The 15,683-nt window shown below is 44.0% G+C and overlaps 1 protein-coding gene across 1 annotated transcript in view; it reads left to right on the top strand.

Annotated features, from left to right (window-relative positions):
- CCNE1 (cyclin E1) overlaps positions 1–15,683 on the top strand; it is a 20,049-nt gene extending 4,366 nt beyond the window's left edge. The window contains exons 5-12 of the mRNA XM_035119649.3: positions 6,897–7,042; positions 7,136–7,271; positions 9,036–9,182; positions 10,462–10,557; positions 11,644–11,778; positions 11,865–11,976; positions 12,071–12,228; positions 15,090–15,683. Coding sequence (XP_034975540.1) covers positions 6,897–7,042; positions 7,136–7,271; positions 9,036–9,182; positions 10,462–10,557; positions 11,644–11,778; positions 11,865–11,976; positions 12,071–12,228; positions 15,090–15,212 — 1,053 coding nt within the window. The 3' untranslated portion in view covers positions 15,213–15,683. The remainder of the gene's footprint in view (positions 1–6,896; positions 7,043–7,135; positions 7,272–9,035; positions 9,183–10,461; positions 10,558–11,643; positions 11,779–11,864; positions 11,977–12,070; positions 12,229–15,089) is intronic.

Genomic DNA, 15,683 nt, shown 5'->3' with positions numbered 1-15,683 from the left:
CCCATTGTCCAGACTTTTCTACTGGAAGAGGACAGGCTGTTGCCAAGTAAATGTAACCCAGTAGAACCCAGTAGGTGTCATGTCCTTATCTTTAAGCTGTGAAATGTTGGGAGGGTGTGATAAATTGCAATGTAGTGACCAAGTGTTTTGAGTTGCGGTATGGATGTCTTAGCTTTACCTATGAATGTACGAATTGCTCTTATTCAAGCCACAATCTTAATTAGAAGGTTTGAGACAAAATTTGTTAATTCTCATATATATACAGTGGTACCTCGGTTTATGAACACAATTGGTTCCGGAAGTCTGTTCATAAACTGAAGCAAACTTTCCCATTGAAAGTAATGGAAAATGGATTAATCTGTTCCAGACAGTCTGCGGAGTACTTAAACTGAAGCATTCATAAACTGAAGCAAACTTTCCCATTGAAAGTAATGGAAAGTGGATTAATCAGTTCCAGACGGGTCCGCGAAGTACTCAACCTGAAGCGTACTTAACCCGAAGCATGGGTGTAATTGGTTCCGGAAGTCTGTTCATAAACTGAAGCGTTCATAAACTGAAGCGAACTTTCCCATTGAAAGTAATGGAAAGTGAATTAATCCGTTCCAGATGGGTCTGCGGCGTTCGTAAACCGAAAATTCATAAACCGAGGTGTTCATAAACAGAGGTTCCACTGTATCACATATATTTTCCAAACTCCACATAACATCTTATCTTATTCAACATTTTTTGGACTTCCATCAACTACGTCTAGTGATTTTCAATCTTCTCACTTAGCCCTGCATTTCATTTTTCACTATTACTTTGATTTCCATAACTACTAGTCCTTTTCCTAAGTTTTATCTGCAATATTTCATATAGTCTTCCTTAAAAAAAACTTCTTGCAGTCCTACTAGCATATTCAATTGCTTAATATTGATTTTCAGATAGTTCGTATATTTACTCCAATCGTCTAGGAACCTGTGATCCTGCCGGTTTCAAATTCTTCCTGTCATTTTGTCTAATTCTGCATAGTCCATTAATTTCATCTGCCATTCTTCTTTTGTCGGTAATTCTCCTTGCTTCCATTTCTGTGCCAGTAATAAATACTCTTGCTGCCGTGATTGTGTATAAAAACAATTTGCTATCTTGTCTACTAATGTCCTTACCAATAATACCAAGTAAAAATGCTTCTGTTTTTTTATAAATGTATATTTCAACATCTTTTTCATCTCATAATATATCATTTCCCAGAAGCTTTTAACTTTTTTACATTCCCACCACAGATGATAAAAGGTTCCCTCTTTTTCCTTGCATTTACAACATTTATTACATGTTTTATACATTTTAGCTAATTTCACTGGTGTAATATACCATCTGTACATCATTTTCATCACATTTTCTTTCAAAGCATTACATGCTGTAAATTTCATTCCTCCTTTCCACGCAAAACCCCCTCCCCCTCCCCGAAAAGCTGGATTCTCCCCTAAGAGCTGAATCCCGCTTGCTCACGGCTTCCTGATGAAATGGAAGTCTCAAAATTTGTGAATTCTCACATCACCAGAGGCCCTGGACTTCCAGATTTGTCAGTGAGCAGTAGGGTCCCTTGAAAAGGAAACCAAAAATATTTGGGCTTTGCATCTTTTTTAGAAAAAGTCCCACTTTTCATTTCCATGTCTTTGCTATGCACAGATACATAGGACTATGAAGAGCTCCATTTTTGTTCAAATGAGCCTGCATAATATTTGTGTACAGAGATGAAATTGGCTAGAGCTGAAAAGAATGCATCAGCTTCCTTTGTCTATTGTGACAGTTTTCAGGGTGGTAGTTAAACTGTGGAAAGAGTGATCAGGAAATGCTGCTGTGTTTTGTTTTTTGCTTTTTTTTTTGTCCACAGGCTAATCCAAAATGTGGTATACCTTCCCAATTAAGGCAGCTGGAGATCTAGAGGCTAATGCTACCATAGCAGATGGGCTTTGTTTGCTATGGATTCTGCTTCCTACAAAACTATTCCAGTTGTCGGTCAATCTGTTCAGCATTCACTTTCTGGACCTTTCCCCATGAGGAGGGAGTTTCCTTCCCTTTTGTCATCATAGGGGAGATACAATATTAAGTATTCAGGTTTTACCACACTGTCTAGTCTTTTTTTTTTTCATTTTGCAGAGGTGAGATCCGTCAACTGACCTGGCAAAGTTTTGATGGAAATAAGTGACCAGCTTGTTTCTTAAGATTTCTTACATACTAAATTTAAGTGTACAGTACAAATTAAACCATGCATATTCCTAAAAGAAGATGGTTGAGAAAACACGGTGTCTAATTACCAGTAGGTCCACTACTCAGAACTAGGTCATGGCTCCTACATGAGCGCTTTTGTAGTTGCTAACCCAATTATGCCACATAACAATAGGGCTGTGTGAAAAATCGCCATATTGTTGAATGTAAACAAAGAACTGGAAACCGCTTCTTTCTTGTCTCACACTCACCCCAGCCAGTGGGGAAAGATGGGGAAGAGATATTATTTTCTGGTGGTGTTTATGTTGTTGCTTCCCCCTAAATAACTTTCCTCTATATAAAAAGGAAGGTTATTTATTCATTTAAAGGAGACTGGTGGGATGAGAAGCCTTCAGGGTGGATAATGGAGAGAAGATTTAGCTGGTTGCCTTATGCTGAAATGGGAGGTTGGATACTATGTGAGATTGGTGGGGAGGGTGTTTTTCGGTAAGCAGGGCAAGCATGTCTACTCACAAGCAAGCCCTACTAAATTCAAAGGCCCTCCACCATCATACGGAGCTCCGCCAAGGCCTTCGGCTGCTGCTGGGAAGCGCGGCACACCCTCCACCGCCACGAGGAGGCACGGCAAGGCCCTCTGCTGCGGGGAAGCTCAGCACACCCTCTGCCACTGCAGGGAAGTACGGTGGGACTCTCTCCCACCATGGGGAGGTGCGGCAAAGCTCTTTGCTGCTGTGGGGAAGTGCCGCACACCCTCCACTGCCATGGAGAGGTATGGCAGGACCTTCTGCCACTGCGGGGAGGCGCAAGGCCCTCTGGTGCTGCAGGAAAGCGAGCACATCCTCTGCAGGAGGTATGGCGGGACCCTCTGCCGCTTGGGGAGGTGTGGCAAGGCCGTCTGCTGCTATGGGGAAGCGCAGTGCAGCCTCCGCTACCATGGAGAGATACGGCAGGACCCTCTGCCGCTGCAGGAAGGTGCAGCTAAGCCCTCTGCTACTACAGATATATATTGAGATATTGTGATACTTAGCTGGTGAGATATTGTGATTTTGAAAACCAGATCTCTCCCAGCCCTACATCACAGTGTGTTTAATAGCCCTTAGATATGTCATTCCATGTGGTGTTGCCTTGCATCATGTACAACTGCAATATTCTGCCTACACTTGCAGAATATTTTAGATATTGTGGAGATTGTAGGAATAATTTACATTAACTGTTTTACCTACCCCTTTTCTTTTCAATAGTGTGTAGAAGAAAGCTCAGACAGCTGCATGGTTACATTTCCAAAGCAAAAATGTGCATAAAATGCATTGGCCTTGCAGCTCTTGCTCAGCAATAATGCTGCTAGCACGGCATCTGTTGCTATATGGAGAAAGTGCTTTGCTGTAACAATATTATGTTCTGGCTATCTTGAAGGCTTATGAAACCATCATCTGATAGCTCAACAGCTGCTCTGTAGTCTATGGTGTGACATTCATAGAATTATAGAGCTGGAAAAGACCCTGAGCGTTGTCTAGTTCAACCCTCTACAGCAGGCATGTCAAACCTGCGGCCCTCCAGATGTTTTGGACTACAATTCCCATCTTCCCCAACCACTGGTCCTGCTAGCTAGGGATCATGGGAGTTGTAGGCTAAAACATCTGGAGGGCCGCAGGTTTGACATGCTTGCTCTACAGTGTAGGAATCTCAACTAAAGCACCCATGACAGATGGCCATACAAACTCTGCTTTAAAACCTTCAAGGAAGGAGACTACACCACCTTCAGAGGAAGTCCGTTCCACTGTTGAGCAGCTCTTACCATCAAAAAGTTCTTCCTGATGCTTAGTCATAACCTCCTTTCTTGTAACTTGAAGCTATTGACTTGGGTCCTAACCTTTGGAGCAGGAGAAAACAGTCTTGTTCCATCTTCCATATGACAGCCCTTCATATATTTGAAGATGGCTATCATATCTTCCCCCAGTCATCTCTTCTTCAGGCTAAACATACCCCACTCCCTCAACCATTCCTTGTAAGGCTTGGGTTTCCAGAACCTTGATCATCTTGGTCACCCTTCTCTGCACACCTATCTTGTCAATATCCTTAACTTGTGGCACCAAGAACTAGACACAGTTCCATAAGTTACTACTTGGTATGAATTGGTTTCTGTCACTAATGGGAATGGATCTTGTATCAACACCATATACCCAGCTATTGGAAAAACAAGAGAAGCTTTAAAAAAAAAGGAAACCCAGTGAATTATGAACTAAAATATGCTTGACTGTTCCATTGACTGCATGGACTGTCTTGCGATATTTCACTGTCTATATCAGGCTTCCCCAAACTTCGGCCCTCCAGAGGTTTTGGACTACAATTCCCATCTTCCCCGACCACTGGTCCTGTTAGCTAGGGATCATGGGAGTTGTAGGCCAAAACATCTGGAGGGCCGCAGTTTGGGGATGCCTGGTCTATATCATGCATAGAAGAAGCACTGTCAGTCCCACTTACAGTTTGCAGAGTTCATTGGTAGTTTCAGCCTAACATAAGGCTAGACCTTTTAATTGCAACACAACTCCCTTTTTACATTAAGAAAGGGCGGTTATATTGTCCAGTTGGCAGAAGCAGATTTTTTTCAGCATGTGCTTCTCGAGACGATTGTATCATAGCTAAAAATGCTCACTATTTCTCAAACTAGCCCTGTTCCTTTTAACTCATACACAGGTAGCTTGATTAAAAAGCAGCTTGTGATAAATTGTGATATGTTAGTTGAAATCAGCTGGAGAAAGAGCTGTAATTTTGTTCCCTTCAACATGCTTTTTCACCTGCTGAATACCAGTTATCTTGTTTTGTCACCATACCCTTACCTGGTGATGGTGCTTTTTGTAGAAGTGATGTGTTGCTTTCCATGTTGCACCTTCATTTGAGTTGATAAAAACTCTTCTTGCTTTCCAAAGCTGGAAAAAACCAAAGAGCAGCACCTTGTGTGCTATGATTGCTGCAGAACTAGCCATTTTGTTTCTTTGGCATTTGTTGTGTTGTGAGACCTGGTACTTTCAGAATAAGGAAAGAGTGTGTGCGTCTCCCATCCCAATCAGGACAAAGAATAATTTAGATCTGACTTGCGGAAATGGACAATGTTTAAAATGGATGTTGGCCCTAACAAGTAACATGCACTTACCTGTGCCTTTCTTGTCAAAAGGCTTTGAGACAGTGAGATCTGCACCCACAAGGTGTCGCTTATGTTGTACTTTTGTAGTGGATTAGGTTTTGGATGTGAATCCAGATTCTAGGTTGCTAAATGACTTCTAAGCATTAGGCATCTAGCCTTGTTCCAAGCTGCCTTCTAGGTTTGTTGCTTCCTACCAGCCATAGGTCCACTGTAACTTCAGTATAGATGATTTAGGGGCATAAATGTTAAACAAACATGTTGAGGAGAAGAAAGCAAAACAAGGAGCAAGAGGAGGAAAGCAGCACAACTTTCTGGAGGAATTTACAGATGGTCAGATTACAGATGGAACTTTTGCTGAATATAGTTCCATTCTGCTTCATCTGACATCCTTTGGGTTTTTCCTTGAAAACTAATTGATACATATAGAGTCCAGAAACATGGTCTCGTAAAGATGTTGGTTTCATGTTGAGTCACCATTTATGCTCACCCCAGTGGTAACTTTCAGTGATCTAGTTATAACATATCAGCAGTTTTGAGCTGCTTCTCATGTAAACCCTTGCGCATGCAATTTTCACTCTGATTAAATAGAGAGCTGTGGTTTTTAAAGGTGTTATAGAAGAGGCCACTGTTCAGAAAAGTTAAGTTGTGTGCAATTGTAAAAGAATTCTGAAGCTTAGAAATAACTTTTGGGGTGAAGTGTTCTGGTGTGTTGCTAATGCTGCCCTTCATACCCTTTATATATCCTATTTGCAAAATATCTGCAACATCAGTTATCAGCTTGAAGATTTCATATACTGCTGGCAGTTTGTATTCCTTCCCTTGTACATAGCTAACATACCGTACTTCAGTTTCTCCTTGGTGCGCTAGTTTCACATGAGTATAATTTCCCAAAGCATACAATTCCAGAATGCGAGAAATGCTATGTGTGCCAATTTGCGTTTGGCATCTGAAGTTTTCTGTTCAGATTAGTTGTATTGTAATCCCGAAACAGCTAAATTCATTTTTAGTTTTTCTTGTGCATGCATAGTGGGGGTAACAACCTCCCCCCCCCCCTTTTAAAGCAGCCAGCATTGTTTTTCTTTTTGTGTTCATTACCACAGGAACTCAGAGAAAACAGGGTAACTGTTTGGGACTTCCATCTGTTTCCTCCCCACCTGAAGTCCTAATCCCTCTGTTTCTTGATTTCTACTATCAAGGATATTGCCATCAGGTGGAAAATAAACAGATGGGATTCTGAAACTGAAAGCCTGTTTTCCTTCAAGCAGAATATTTTTTGTGCCTGGCAGAGCAAGTGCAGTGTCACAAGTGCTCTTTTAAAAAGACCGCTTGCTGAGTTGGTGACCATTTGTCTCTTCTCTTGAAGCAACAATAGCTTTTTTTCAGAGGGGAACATATGAAAGGTAAATTGCAATATATTTGAGCGCAGTGACTAAAAACACTTGCCTTTTAACTCTTCCTGAATTTGTTGGGAGGACTAATCAACTGTTCAATGAACTTTATAACTGTGAAATTTAATGGCTCTCCCTTTTTATTTTTTCTTCAATAGCCGTTTTCAAACTATGATGTGTGCGCACATCCCCATATGCTGATCCCAACACCAGAGAAAGATGATGAGCTGGGAAGCCCAAAGTTCTCTCCTTTCATGCACCAAAGCCTTGCTTCATCTAGAGATTCGCCATTGCCTGTTTTGGGGTAATTTTTCCTAATTTCATGGCCTCCTGTTCCATTCTTGCCTGTTATACTTGGTTTTCACATTTCCTCTTGTTCTTTCTCTCTCCCCTGCAGCTGGGCAAATAGGGATGAAGTGTGGAAAAGCATGATAAGAAAAGAACAGGCATATGTGAGGGATAAACTATATCTGCAAAGGCATCCACTCTTGCAACCTAAAATGCGGGTGATTCTTCTAGACTGGCTAATGGAGGTGAGACTGTCTTCTTATGCTAACATTTGAAACAATGAACACATCGATGTGGGATTGTTACCATAGTCTGTCTGGAGTTTCCTTGGGAGCAAAGGGTATTTTGGAAATTAGACTGATAGTAGGGGAACTTCTTCCTTGAGTAGCTCCTAGTTCTATTCCCAGCATAGAGCTGGTTCAGAATGGACTAGAGTTCCAGGTGAGGAATATCAAGAGTTGCTAATAGGGAAGGAAGGTGGCGGGGAGAGTTCAGAGATGGGCATGCACACAACAGCTTCAAAAAGGCGCACTGATAAAAGTGGCAGCTAGGAAGGTTGTTCTCAAAAGCATTGGGATTTTTAGAAAACTAAAGCACTAAGGTGCTTCCTGCTTTTTTATATATATAAAAAAAGTTTCATGGGAAACAAAAGTGGACACAAGTGTTGGGACACTTCATAGCTAAGCAGATAGCAGTTGGGTAGCCAGAACAGTGCCCAGGGCTCTCAGTATTGTCAGTCAGTGTGTGCATTTGGGCGTGGTAGGGATTGGCTCTCAAGCAGGATATGATAAGCCATTTTCATGCCCATACAAGTCCTAGGATGCTCATTTCCATTTCAGTGGATGGATTCTGAGGGTAGGTCCTGGCCCCTACAATCATGCCTCAGTTTCTTGGAGCTGTTTTGCCTTGTGCAACAGCCATAGGCAAGGCAAAAATAATTCCCCTTCACAAATCATTAATTGACTTTCCTTGTCATAGCCTGGAAGTCCAGCAGTTGTTCTTTACAGGAAAACAAATACTCTCTCTGCAAAGACAGTAACACTTAAGGAAAACATTCTTCAAGTTTCAGCAAATTTTTCTTCATTGTAGGCTTTATTCTTCGGTGAAGAAACAAATGTTTACTGCACTTTGGTTCACTTCTATGTTTCTCTGCAAAATGTTAGAGAGGGGCAACGAGGGGAAATATTTCCAGTCCTTATGCCATCTTTTTATTGTGGCAAACTTTGCTGTATCCTTTCTTCCCTCTAATAGGTGTTTTTCTGCATTTTTTGCATTTATCAGTGCAGGGAGACTTTATTTATTTTTGCTGGTGCCACAGGGGCTTCCTTTCAGTTTTCATGTCATGGGCATTCAGCATGTATTCATATTGTTCTGCGTCAGACCAATGCCTCCAAACAAAGGCCCCAGGGTGCTCCAGATCCTAGGAAAACTTCATTATGTTCTGCTAGCAAGTAGTTCATTCCATTTGCAGTTGCAGCTGGCCGAGTGCAAAGTGAGGTGGCTGCTGAAGTAAGGTTCAACTTCCAGTTAGGTTGGGTTTTGTACTTTTTTGCAGGGTGGGGAGCAGCATGTAGTCCTTTGCTTGGGGCAGCAAAATGTATTGAATCAGCTCTGCTTGTAGTACAAAAAATGAGCATATTTTGGGGCAGCAAAGCATAGCTATGCCATAAACTAAATCAGCTCATCTTTACGAAACACTATACAGTTGTACCTTTGTTCTCGAACAGAATCCATTCCGGAATTCCATTTGACACCCAAAACGTTCGGAAACCAAGGCATGGCTTCCAATTGACTGCAGGAAGCTCCTGCAGCCAGTTGCAAGCCATGTCGGATATTCGGCTTCAAAAAATAGTTTGCAAAACGTTCAGGAGCCAAAATGTCTCGGAACTAAGTTGTTCGAAAGCCAAGGTACAGCTGTAGTTCCACTGAGCTTCACATTAAGAAGGTCCCTGGTTCATCATGGAGTTATGCAGCTTAGAAGCAGAATGACACCCTTCTGTCTCCTGCAGGTTTGCGAAGTCTACAAGCTTCATAGAGAGACATTTTATTTGGCACAGGATTTTTTCGATCGGTTCATGGCAACTCAACAGAACATTGTAAAGACACTTCTGCAACTTATTGGAATTTCATCCTTATTCATAGCCGCAAAGCTTGAGGTAAAACAATTCTTGCCCTGCAAACCTAAATGCATTTTCTGTGGTGCAATCTCCACTTAACATGGTGAGACTTGCTTTCAAGTAAATATCATAAGATCACACTCTTAAAGTAGAAGAAGCTGGATGTCTATCCTTTTGTGAGCCATCTTTTGATGGAATGCAATCTGGGATTGAAATGGTTTGGGCTTTGTTGTTCTGCTTCTACAATACTATTTTTATATAAAATATAATCTTTTAAACTTGGAGGAATTATTAGTAGTTTGCAGATGTTGGAGTACTATTCCCATCATCCTTGGTGATGTTGGCTGGGGCTGATGGAAGTTGGAGCACAAAACCTTCTGGTTGAAACAGCTGGGGAAAGCTGCCTTAAGAAGTTAACACGTCTGTTTTAAACCATGGGTTACTTTAGTAACAATCCATGTTATCAGAAGTACATTCTGCCTCCTTCTACAGTGGTACCTCGGTTTATGAACACAATTGGTTCCGGAAGTCTGTTCATAAACTGAAGCGTTCATAAACTGAAGCGAACTTTCCCATTGAAAGTAATGGAAAGTGGATTAATCCGTTCCAGATGGTCCGCGGAGTAACCGTTCATAAACTGAAGCGAACTTTTCCATTGAAAGTAATGGAAAGTGGATTAATCCGTTCCAGACGGGTCCGCAAAGTACTTAAACTGAAGCGTTCATAAACTGAAACATGGGTGTAATTGGTTCCGGAAGTCTGTTCATAAACTGAAGCGTTCATAAACTGAAGCGAACTTTCCCATTAAAAGTAATGGAAAGTGAATTAATCCGTTCCAGATAGCTCCGCGGCGTTCATAAACCGAAAATTCATAAACCGAGGTGTTCATAAACCGAGGTTCCACTGTAGTCCAGTTCTAACCTCTGGTCTAAATCCTACAGTGAAATGCCACATTTAAACATTTTTACTCTTCCAAGAATTATTTACGTTTCATGGTACTTGTAGGTTGCCTCTCTGCCTGAAAGCACCCAAGCACACACATTTCAAAGTAAAAGGCTCTGTCACCTGCCGTCTTGGCCATTTTGATTGAAGAGGCTATGATCCTTGATGGATCTTGTGCTCTTAACAGCAGCCATAAAGTTGCTATTACATTTGCTGCTGGGCCTAATTGATCTGAGCTCAGGAAGTATCCCTGTACATCAGAACAGTGCTGCTACCCCGAAAATTAGGCATTGATAGCTGTCAGTGTCTGGAACATCTGGCTTTTGCCATTTACCACAGTTGACAATGCATTGATGTCCTGTATTCCATGTTTCAGGAAATCTATCCTCCAAAGTTGCAGCAGTTTGCATATGTTACAGATGGGGCTTGTACTGAAGAAGAAATTCTTAGTATGGAACTCATCATTATGAAGGTAAATGTGATTGTGTGTGTGTGTGTGTGTGTGTGTGTTTGGAATGGATTGTAGGGAAAATTGCATTCTGCTTTTTTAAAATTCGCATCCTCTGTACCTTTTCCCAAGCCACTCAGTGCAATCAGCCATGGTGAAAAGGCAGCACTTTTTGTTGCCAAAAGCATGTTAGTTAATCAGTGGTATGTCTGTCTTTCAGTTCTTTATCTCCCATTATCAGTGATTCTTTTATAGCTGTGTAGATAGAAATCTCCTGTCCATTTTGAGACATCTGAAACAGCTTGGCTCAGCATGAAAGACTGCTGGTGGATTTTGACAAAGAGTAGTACATTTTGTAAGTCCATGGTGGAAGTGACCCAAATTCCATCCGTATACTAATTCTGTAACTTGCAATATGTTCTTGTTAGTACTTGGTAACAAGTAGGTGTGAGTGCAACCTCAGGGTAATGCATGGGATTCCTTTCTCTTTCCAACCCAGCCCTCTCTTTAATCATTGCAACAGCCCTGTGTAAGGTTAAGCCAAGAGTGACTGGCACAAAGTCACCTGGGGAAGTTCATAGTTGAGTAGGGATTTTAACTCCAGTCGCCTTGGTCAAAGACCCTGTCCGCTACATCACACTGGCTCTCGTATTTATTTTTTCATAAGTGTGTACAGTGGTACCTCGGTTTACGAACTTAATCCGTTCTGGAAGTCCGTTCTTAAACCAAAACCTTTCTTAAACTGAGGCGCGCTTTCCCTAATGAAGCCTCCGCCGCCAGTGCCCTTCCAGTGTTCGAATTCTGTTCTTAGACCAAGGTAAAGTTCGCAAACTGGGACACTACTTCCGGTTTTGCGGAGTTCGTAAATCGAATCGTTCGTAAACAGGACTGTTCTTAAACTGAGGTACCACTGTATATGAATGTGCAGTGTGGCAGCAGGATTGCATTTGCCACATGTGCATTCTGGATTAGGCCAAAGGTCCAGTATTCTCACACTGGTCATCAGGTGCCTGCCTATAGGAAGCCCGCAAGCAGGACTCAAGTGCAACAAATACCCTGTGGGTGCTAAGGAAACTCACTTTACCTCCTGACGTGCATGCTCTCTTCTAGGCACTCAATTGGAATCTGAGTCCCCTCACGGTTGTGTCCTGGCTAAACATATACATGCAGGTCGCTTATCTAAATGAAATCTGTGAAATGCTGCTACCGCAATACCCGCAGGAGATATTTGTGCAGATAGCTGAGGTAAGGACGAATTCTGCCCTTAAATGTTTCACCCGCCACTTTCGTTAGAAACATTTCCTTTCAAGCTCTCTGTCCTCTCTCTCCAGCTTTTGGATCTCTGTGTGCTGGATGTTGGCTGTTTGGACTACTCCTATGGCGCTTTAGCTGCTTCTGCATTATATCACTTCTCCTCTTGTGAGCTGATGCAGAAGGTTTCAGGTAAGCTGCGTTTTAATGAAAGGAAAGAAATCCGGCGGTTCTAAGTCAAGCAGAGGCATGACTTTCAAAGGCGGGTGTCTTCTTGATTTTGTAGGTTATCAATTATGTGAAATACAGGACTGTGTGAAGTGGATGGTTCCCTTTGCTGTGGCCATCAAGGAGGTGGGGAGCTCACCGCTCAAACACTTCAGAGGCGTTCCTTCGGAAGATTTGCACAATATACAGATGCACATTAACACCTTTAACTTGCTGGTAAGTGTTCTCATAGATACATCTTAGTAGCCGAAGGTCTCCTTGCTTGTAGAGCATGAGAATAAAAGGTGGAATGTATGTGTGTGAGAGAGAAGGTTGTATTCAGTGAAATTAATAGACCCAAGTTAGTCCTGGCCATTAATTTCACTGGGTCTAACTCAGTGTTTCTCAACCTTTTTTGGGCCACGGCACACTTGTTCTATGAAAAAAAATCCCGCGGCACACCAACTCTGTGCCACCCTATATTTAGTTTAGTTTGGAGGGGAGACGTAAAGCATGCCACTGAAGAACTGTGCGGTAGCCAGGCAGACCCACCAGGCGCAGAGCCTGCGGAGTGAGCGGGGACACGTCATAAGCAGCCTGGGGGTGGCTCTCCTCAGGCCGCCCGGCCCAAAACCGGGCCTACAAGCCTGGTCCGCCGCCCGCCTGCCTACCCGCCCTCGCTCGCTCGCGCCTCCCGCCTAGCCACCCGCCAGGCTCCTTCTTCGCAAGCGGTACCTGCTGCCCAGGCGGGTGTTGCCGCCTCCGCCGCCGCGCCGCTCGGCCTCCCGTCAGAAAGGCGACATCTCTCTCCCTCTGTCGCACCCGCCGCAGCGGTTGGGGAAGGCCGGCGAACGTGCGCACCTCCTCGGGCGGGCTCTCTGCGCCGGGCCTGCTCAGTCGCCGGTCGCGCTCTCGCAGCCTCTCCGTCGTCATCCTCTTCCTCCCCCCCCACCCGCAATCACTCACCGGCAGGCTGGAAGCGAGCGGTGTGTGTGTGGGGGAGGAGGGAGGGGGAAGGCTGACCTCTCGCGAGAACAAATCACAGCCGTCGCGGGAATTTTCAAATTCTTGAGCTCTTGCTGTTGTTTCTTTTAAATTACGGCACGCACAGACCCCAGGCGGGCAGACAGCTGCCGCCGCCTCCCTCCCAGCCGCCCCAGGCAGCCGCCGCCGCTCTGGCCCGGCGAAGGGAAGCCCTGCGCAGCCTTCCCCGCCTGCCTCCTCCTCCCCAGGCGGTGGCGGCGGCGCCCTCTCTGGCCTCCGGCTGGATGCCGACTCTAAATTTTGCCGCGTCGTGCGGCGACGATAAGGGCGATTTGCATTGTCACGTGCTTCCTTTCCGGCGGGTCAATGCAAATCGCCCTTCTCATCGCGGCACACAAGCCAGCGTCTCGTGGCACAGTAGTGTGCCGCGGAACACCGGTTGAGAAACGCTGGTCTAACTTATGAGTAAAAGTTAGTTGAATGCAACACTAAATGTTCAGAAACTCCCTCAAAAGTGTTAAATGCAAGGGGACAGCAGTGTGGTATGGTGGGTACCTTCCCAACCCCTGGCCCTCAAGCATATACAGCTGGGCTGTGATGAAGTGAGTCCTGGAAAGTCTCATCACTTCATCTCTCACTGTTTGTCTACATCAAGTGTGGGGAACCTTTAGCCCCTCTTGGTGAACTACAGCTGCCAACATTCCTGGCCATTGGCCATGCTTGCTAGGGCAGATAGGAGCTGCTGTTCAGCAATATCTGGAGGGCCAAAGGTCCCCCACTCCTGGTCTAAAGTGTTGGACTTAAACCTGAGAGACCGACTTTGATAACAGACTTGATCTGTGTGATTTAGTGAGTAGATCAGGAGAGCATATTTAAAATTTAATTCCATTTTTGAATCTCTCTGAATCGTCTCAAAGCGATAAGCAGTAACATCAACAATAAAAACAATTTAATATATAAAAACCATTCAGAGCCAGTGCAGATGCAGGAAGCTTTGCAATCCTGTCCCATTAGCCTATAACTTAGAACCTAGTGACTTGCCTTTCCGATTAATGGGAAAGGGTTGTAAAGCACTCTTGCCAGTTTTGCAACTTAAATCGCATTCCCGATGCAGCAAATAATGTTTGAGCTGTAGCAATGGGGAGTAATATTCCCTCATTGTAATGTTGAATTCTTAAGCATGCTCACGTACAGATTTGACTTTTCATAACTAACTAGCTGGCCCGGCCACACGTTGCTGTGGCTCAGTCTGTTAAATGGACCCTCAGTGTCCCCCTTCAGACTCCCCTCACCTTCAGAGTCCCCCTTCATTTTGTTGAAATGTTTTACGCATGTTCTGTTTACACAGGCTCATCTCTGTGACTCCCCCCACCCTGTCCCGACCCATGAGCTATCCCATCCTCTCCTCCCCCCCGCCCCCGGTTCATCCCTGTGGTTGTCCCCACCCAGTCCCGGCCATGACCTATCCCACCCCCTCCTCCCCCCATCCCCCACCCAGGCGAGCCCCCACCTCCACTTGGCCCAGTCTGGAAAGCTGAGTCGAGATGCTGTGGAGAGGAAAGCTTTCCTAGGTGCAGTACCAGTGTCTTGCAACCTCTCCTGTGCTTTAGCATTCACTTTCGTCTGAGTTGTGAGTTCTGGAACACGTGGTTTTGGGGTTTTTACCTGGCCCAGGTGAAACATCTGTCTATGCAAATGGTATGGGGTCACTCGCATATTCGCTTGGGACGTTGTGTCAAAATTTGAACGCAATTGGTCAACCGGTTTCGGAGAAAAGTGGAAACACACCCACATGGCTGGTTTACATTTTTATATGTATAGATTCTCAGTTTTGTGCTGGAATGCCCACCACATATGATATAGATGTATGTTTTGGCACTCTTCATTTTAAAACATGGTCACACACCAAAGGATTGGGGTCCTTCTCATGTATTTTAAAGTTGTAAGTACACAAACGCATAGACTACGTCTCTGTGTCCGGATGCAGCTTTCTGTATATTTTCCTCTCTTGAGTATGTGTCATGAGTTTGCTCTTGAAACCTAAAAAGAACACAGGCATTCTGGACACATGAATGAGCAGTCGATCATTCACTCTCGGCGTTTTTCTTTCCTAGGACAAAGTTCAAGAAAAACAAGCTGCATTGGCTGAGAAGAAGAGGAGTTCTTCTCTACCCCTGGGTGTCCTCACCCCACCTCAGAGCAGTAAGAAATTGTCTCCGACACCCAAACAGCTGTAACTTTTTCACAAGCTGCTCAACCTGAAGACCTCTTGGCCAAAACGCCTTTATGAGTCTTGATTCTTTACTGTGAGATGCTGCCAATGACTTACCCAAATGTCTTATGTATTCTAAAGAGGAAAGTCTTCACTTTTCTATGATGGAGGAAACCTGCATTATTTTTATTGGACACTTTGATTTTTAAATGAACTGATGGGGTACGCCAGCCACCCAAAACAACAAGCGTTTGCTTGGATTGCTGCTAAGGAGGGCGATACTCGTTGTGCTGACTCGAAAAGGGGGTGGGAAGAGAAAAAGGGGTTCTGCCTTCTGCACTTCTGGGGTGTTAACCATACTTTGGTTTTTGCTAGCTGTGGATGGCAAGCTCCTTCTAGGACCTTCCTGGTTTACAACTTGATCCTTTTTTAACAAAACACTTTGTATAAATGGTCTTATGCGTCTTAATTTTTAAATAAAATGCTATCAGCTGCG

Source organism: Zootoca vivipara, chromosome 6, assembly GCF_965207765.1.
Source record: "Zootoca vivipara chromosome 6, rZooViv2.hap1.1, whole genome shotgun sequence".
NCBI lineage: Eukaryota > Metazoa > Chordata > Lepidosauria > Squamata > Lacertidae > Zootoca > Zootoca vivipara.
Note: the sequence above shows the minus strand (reverse complement) of the source record. Positions and strands in the feature narration are given on the sequence as shown.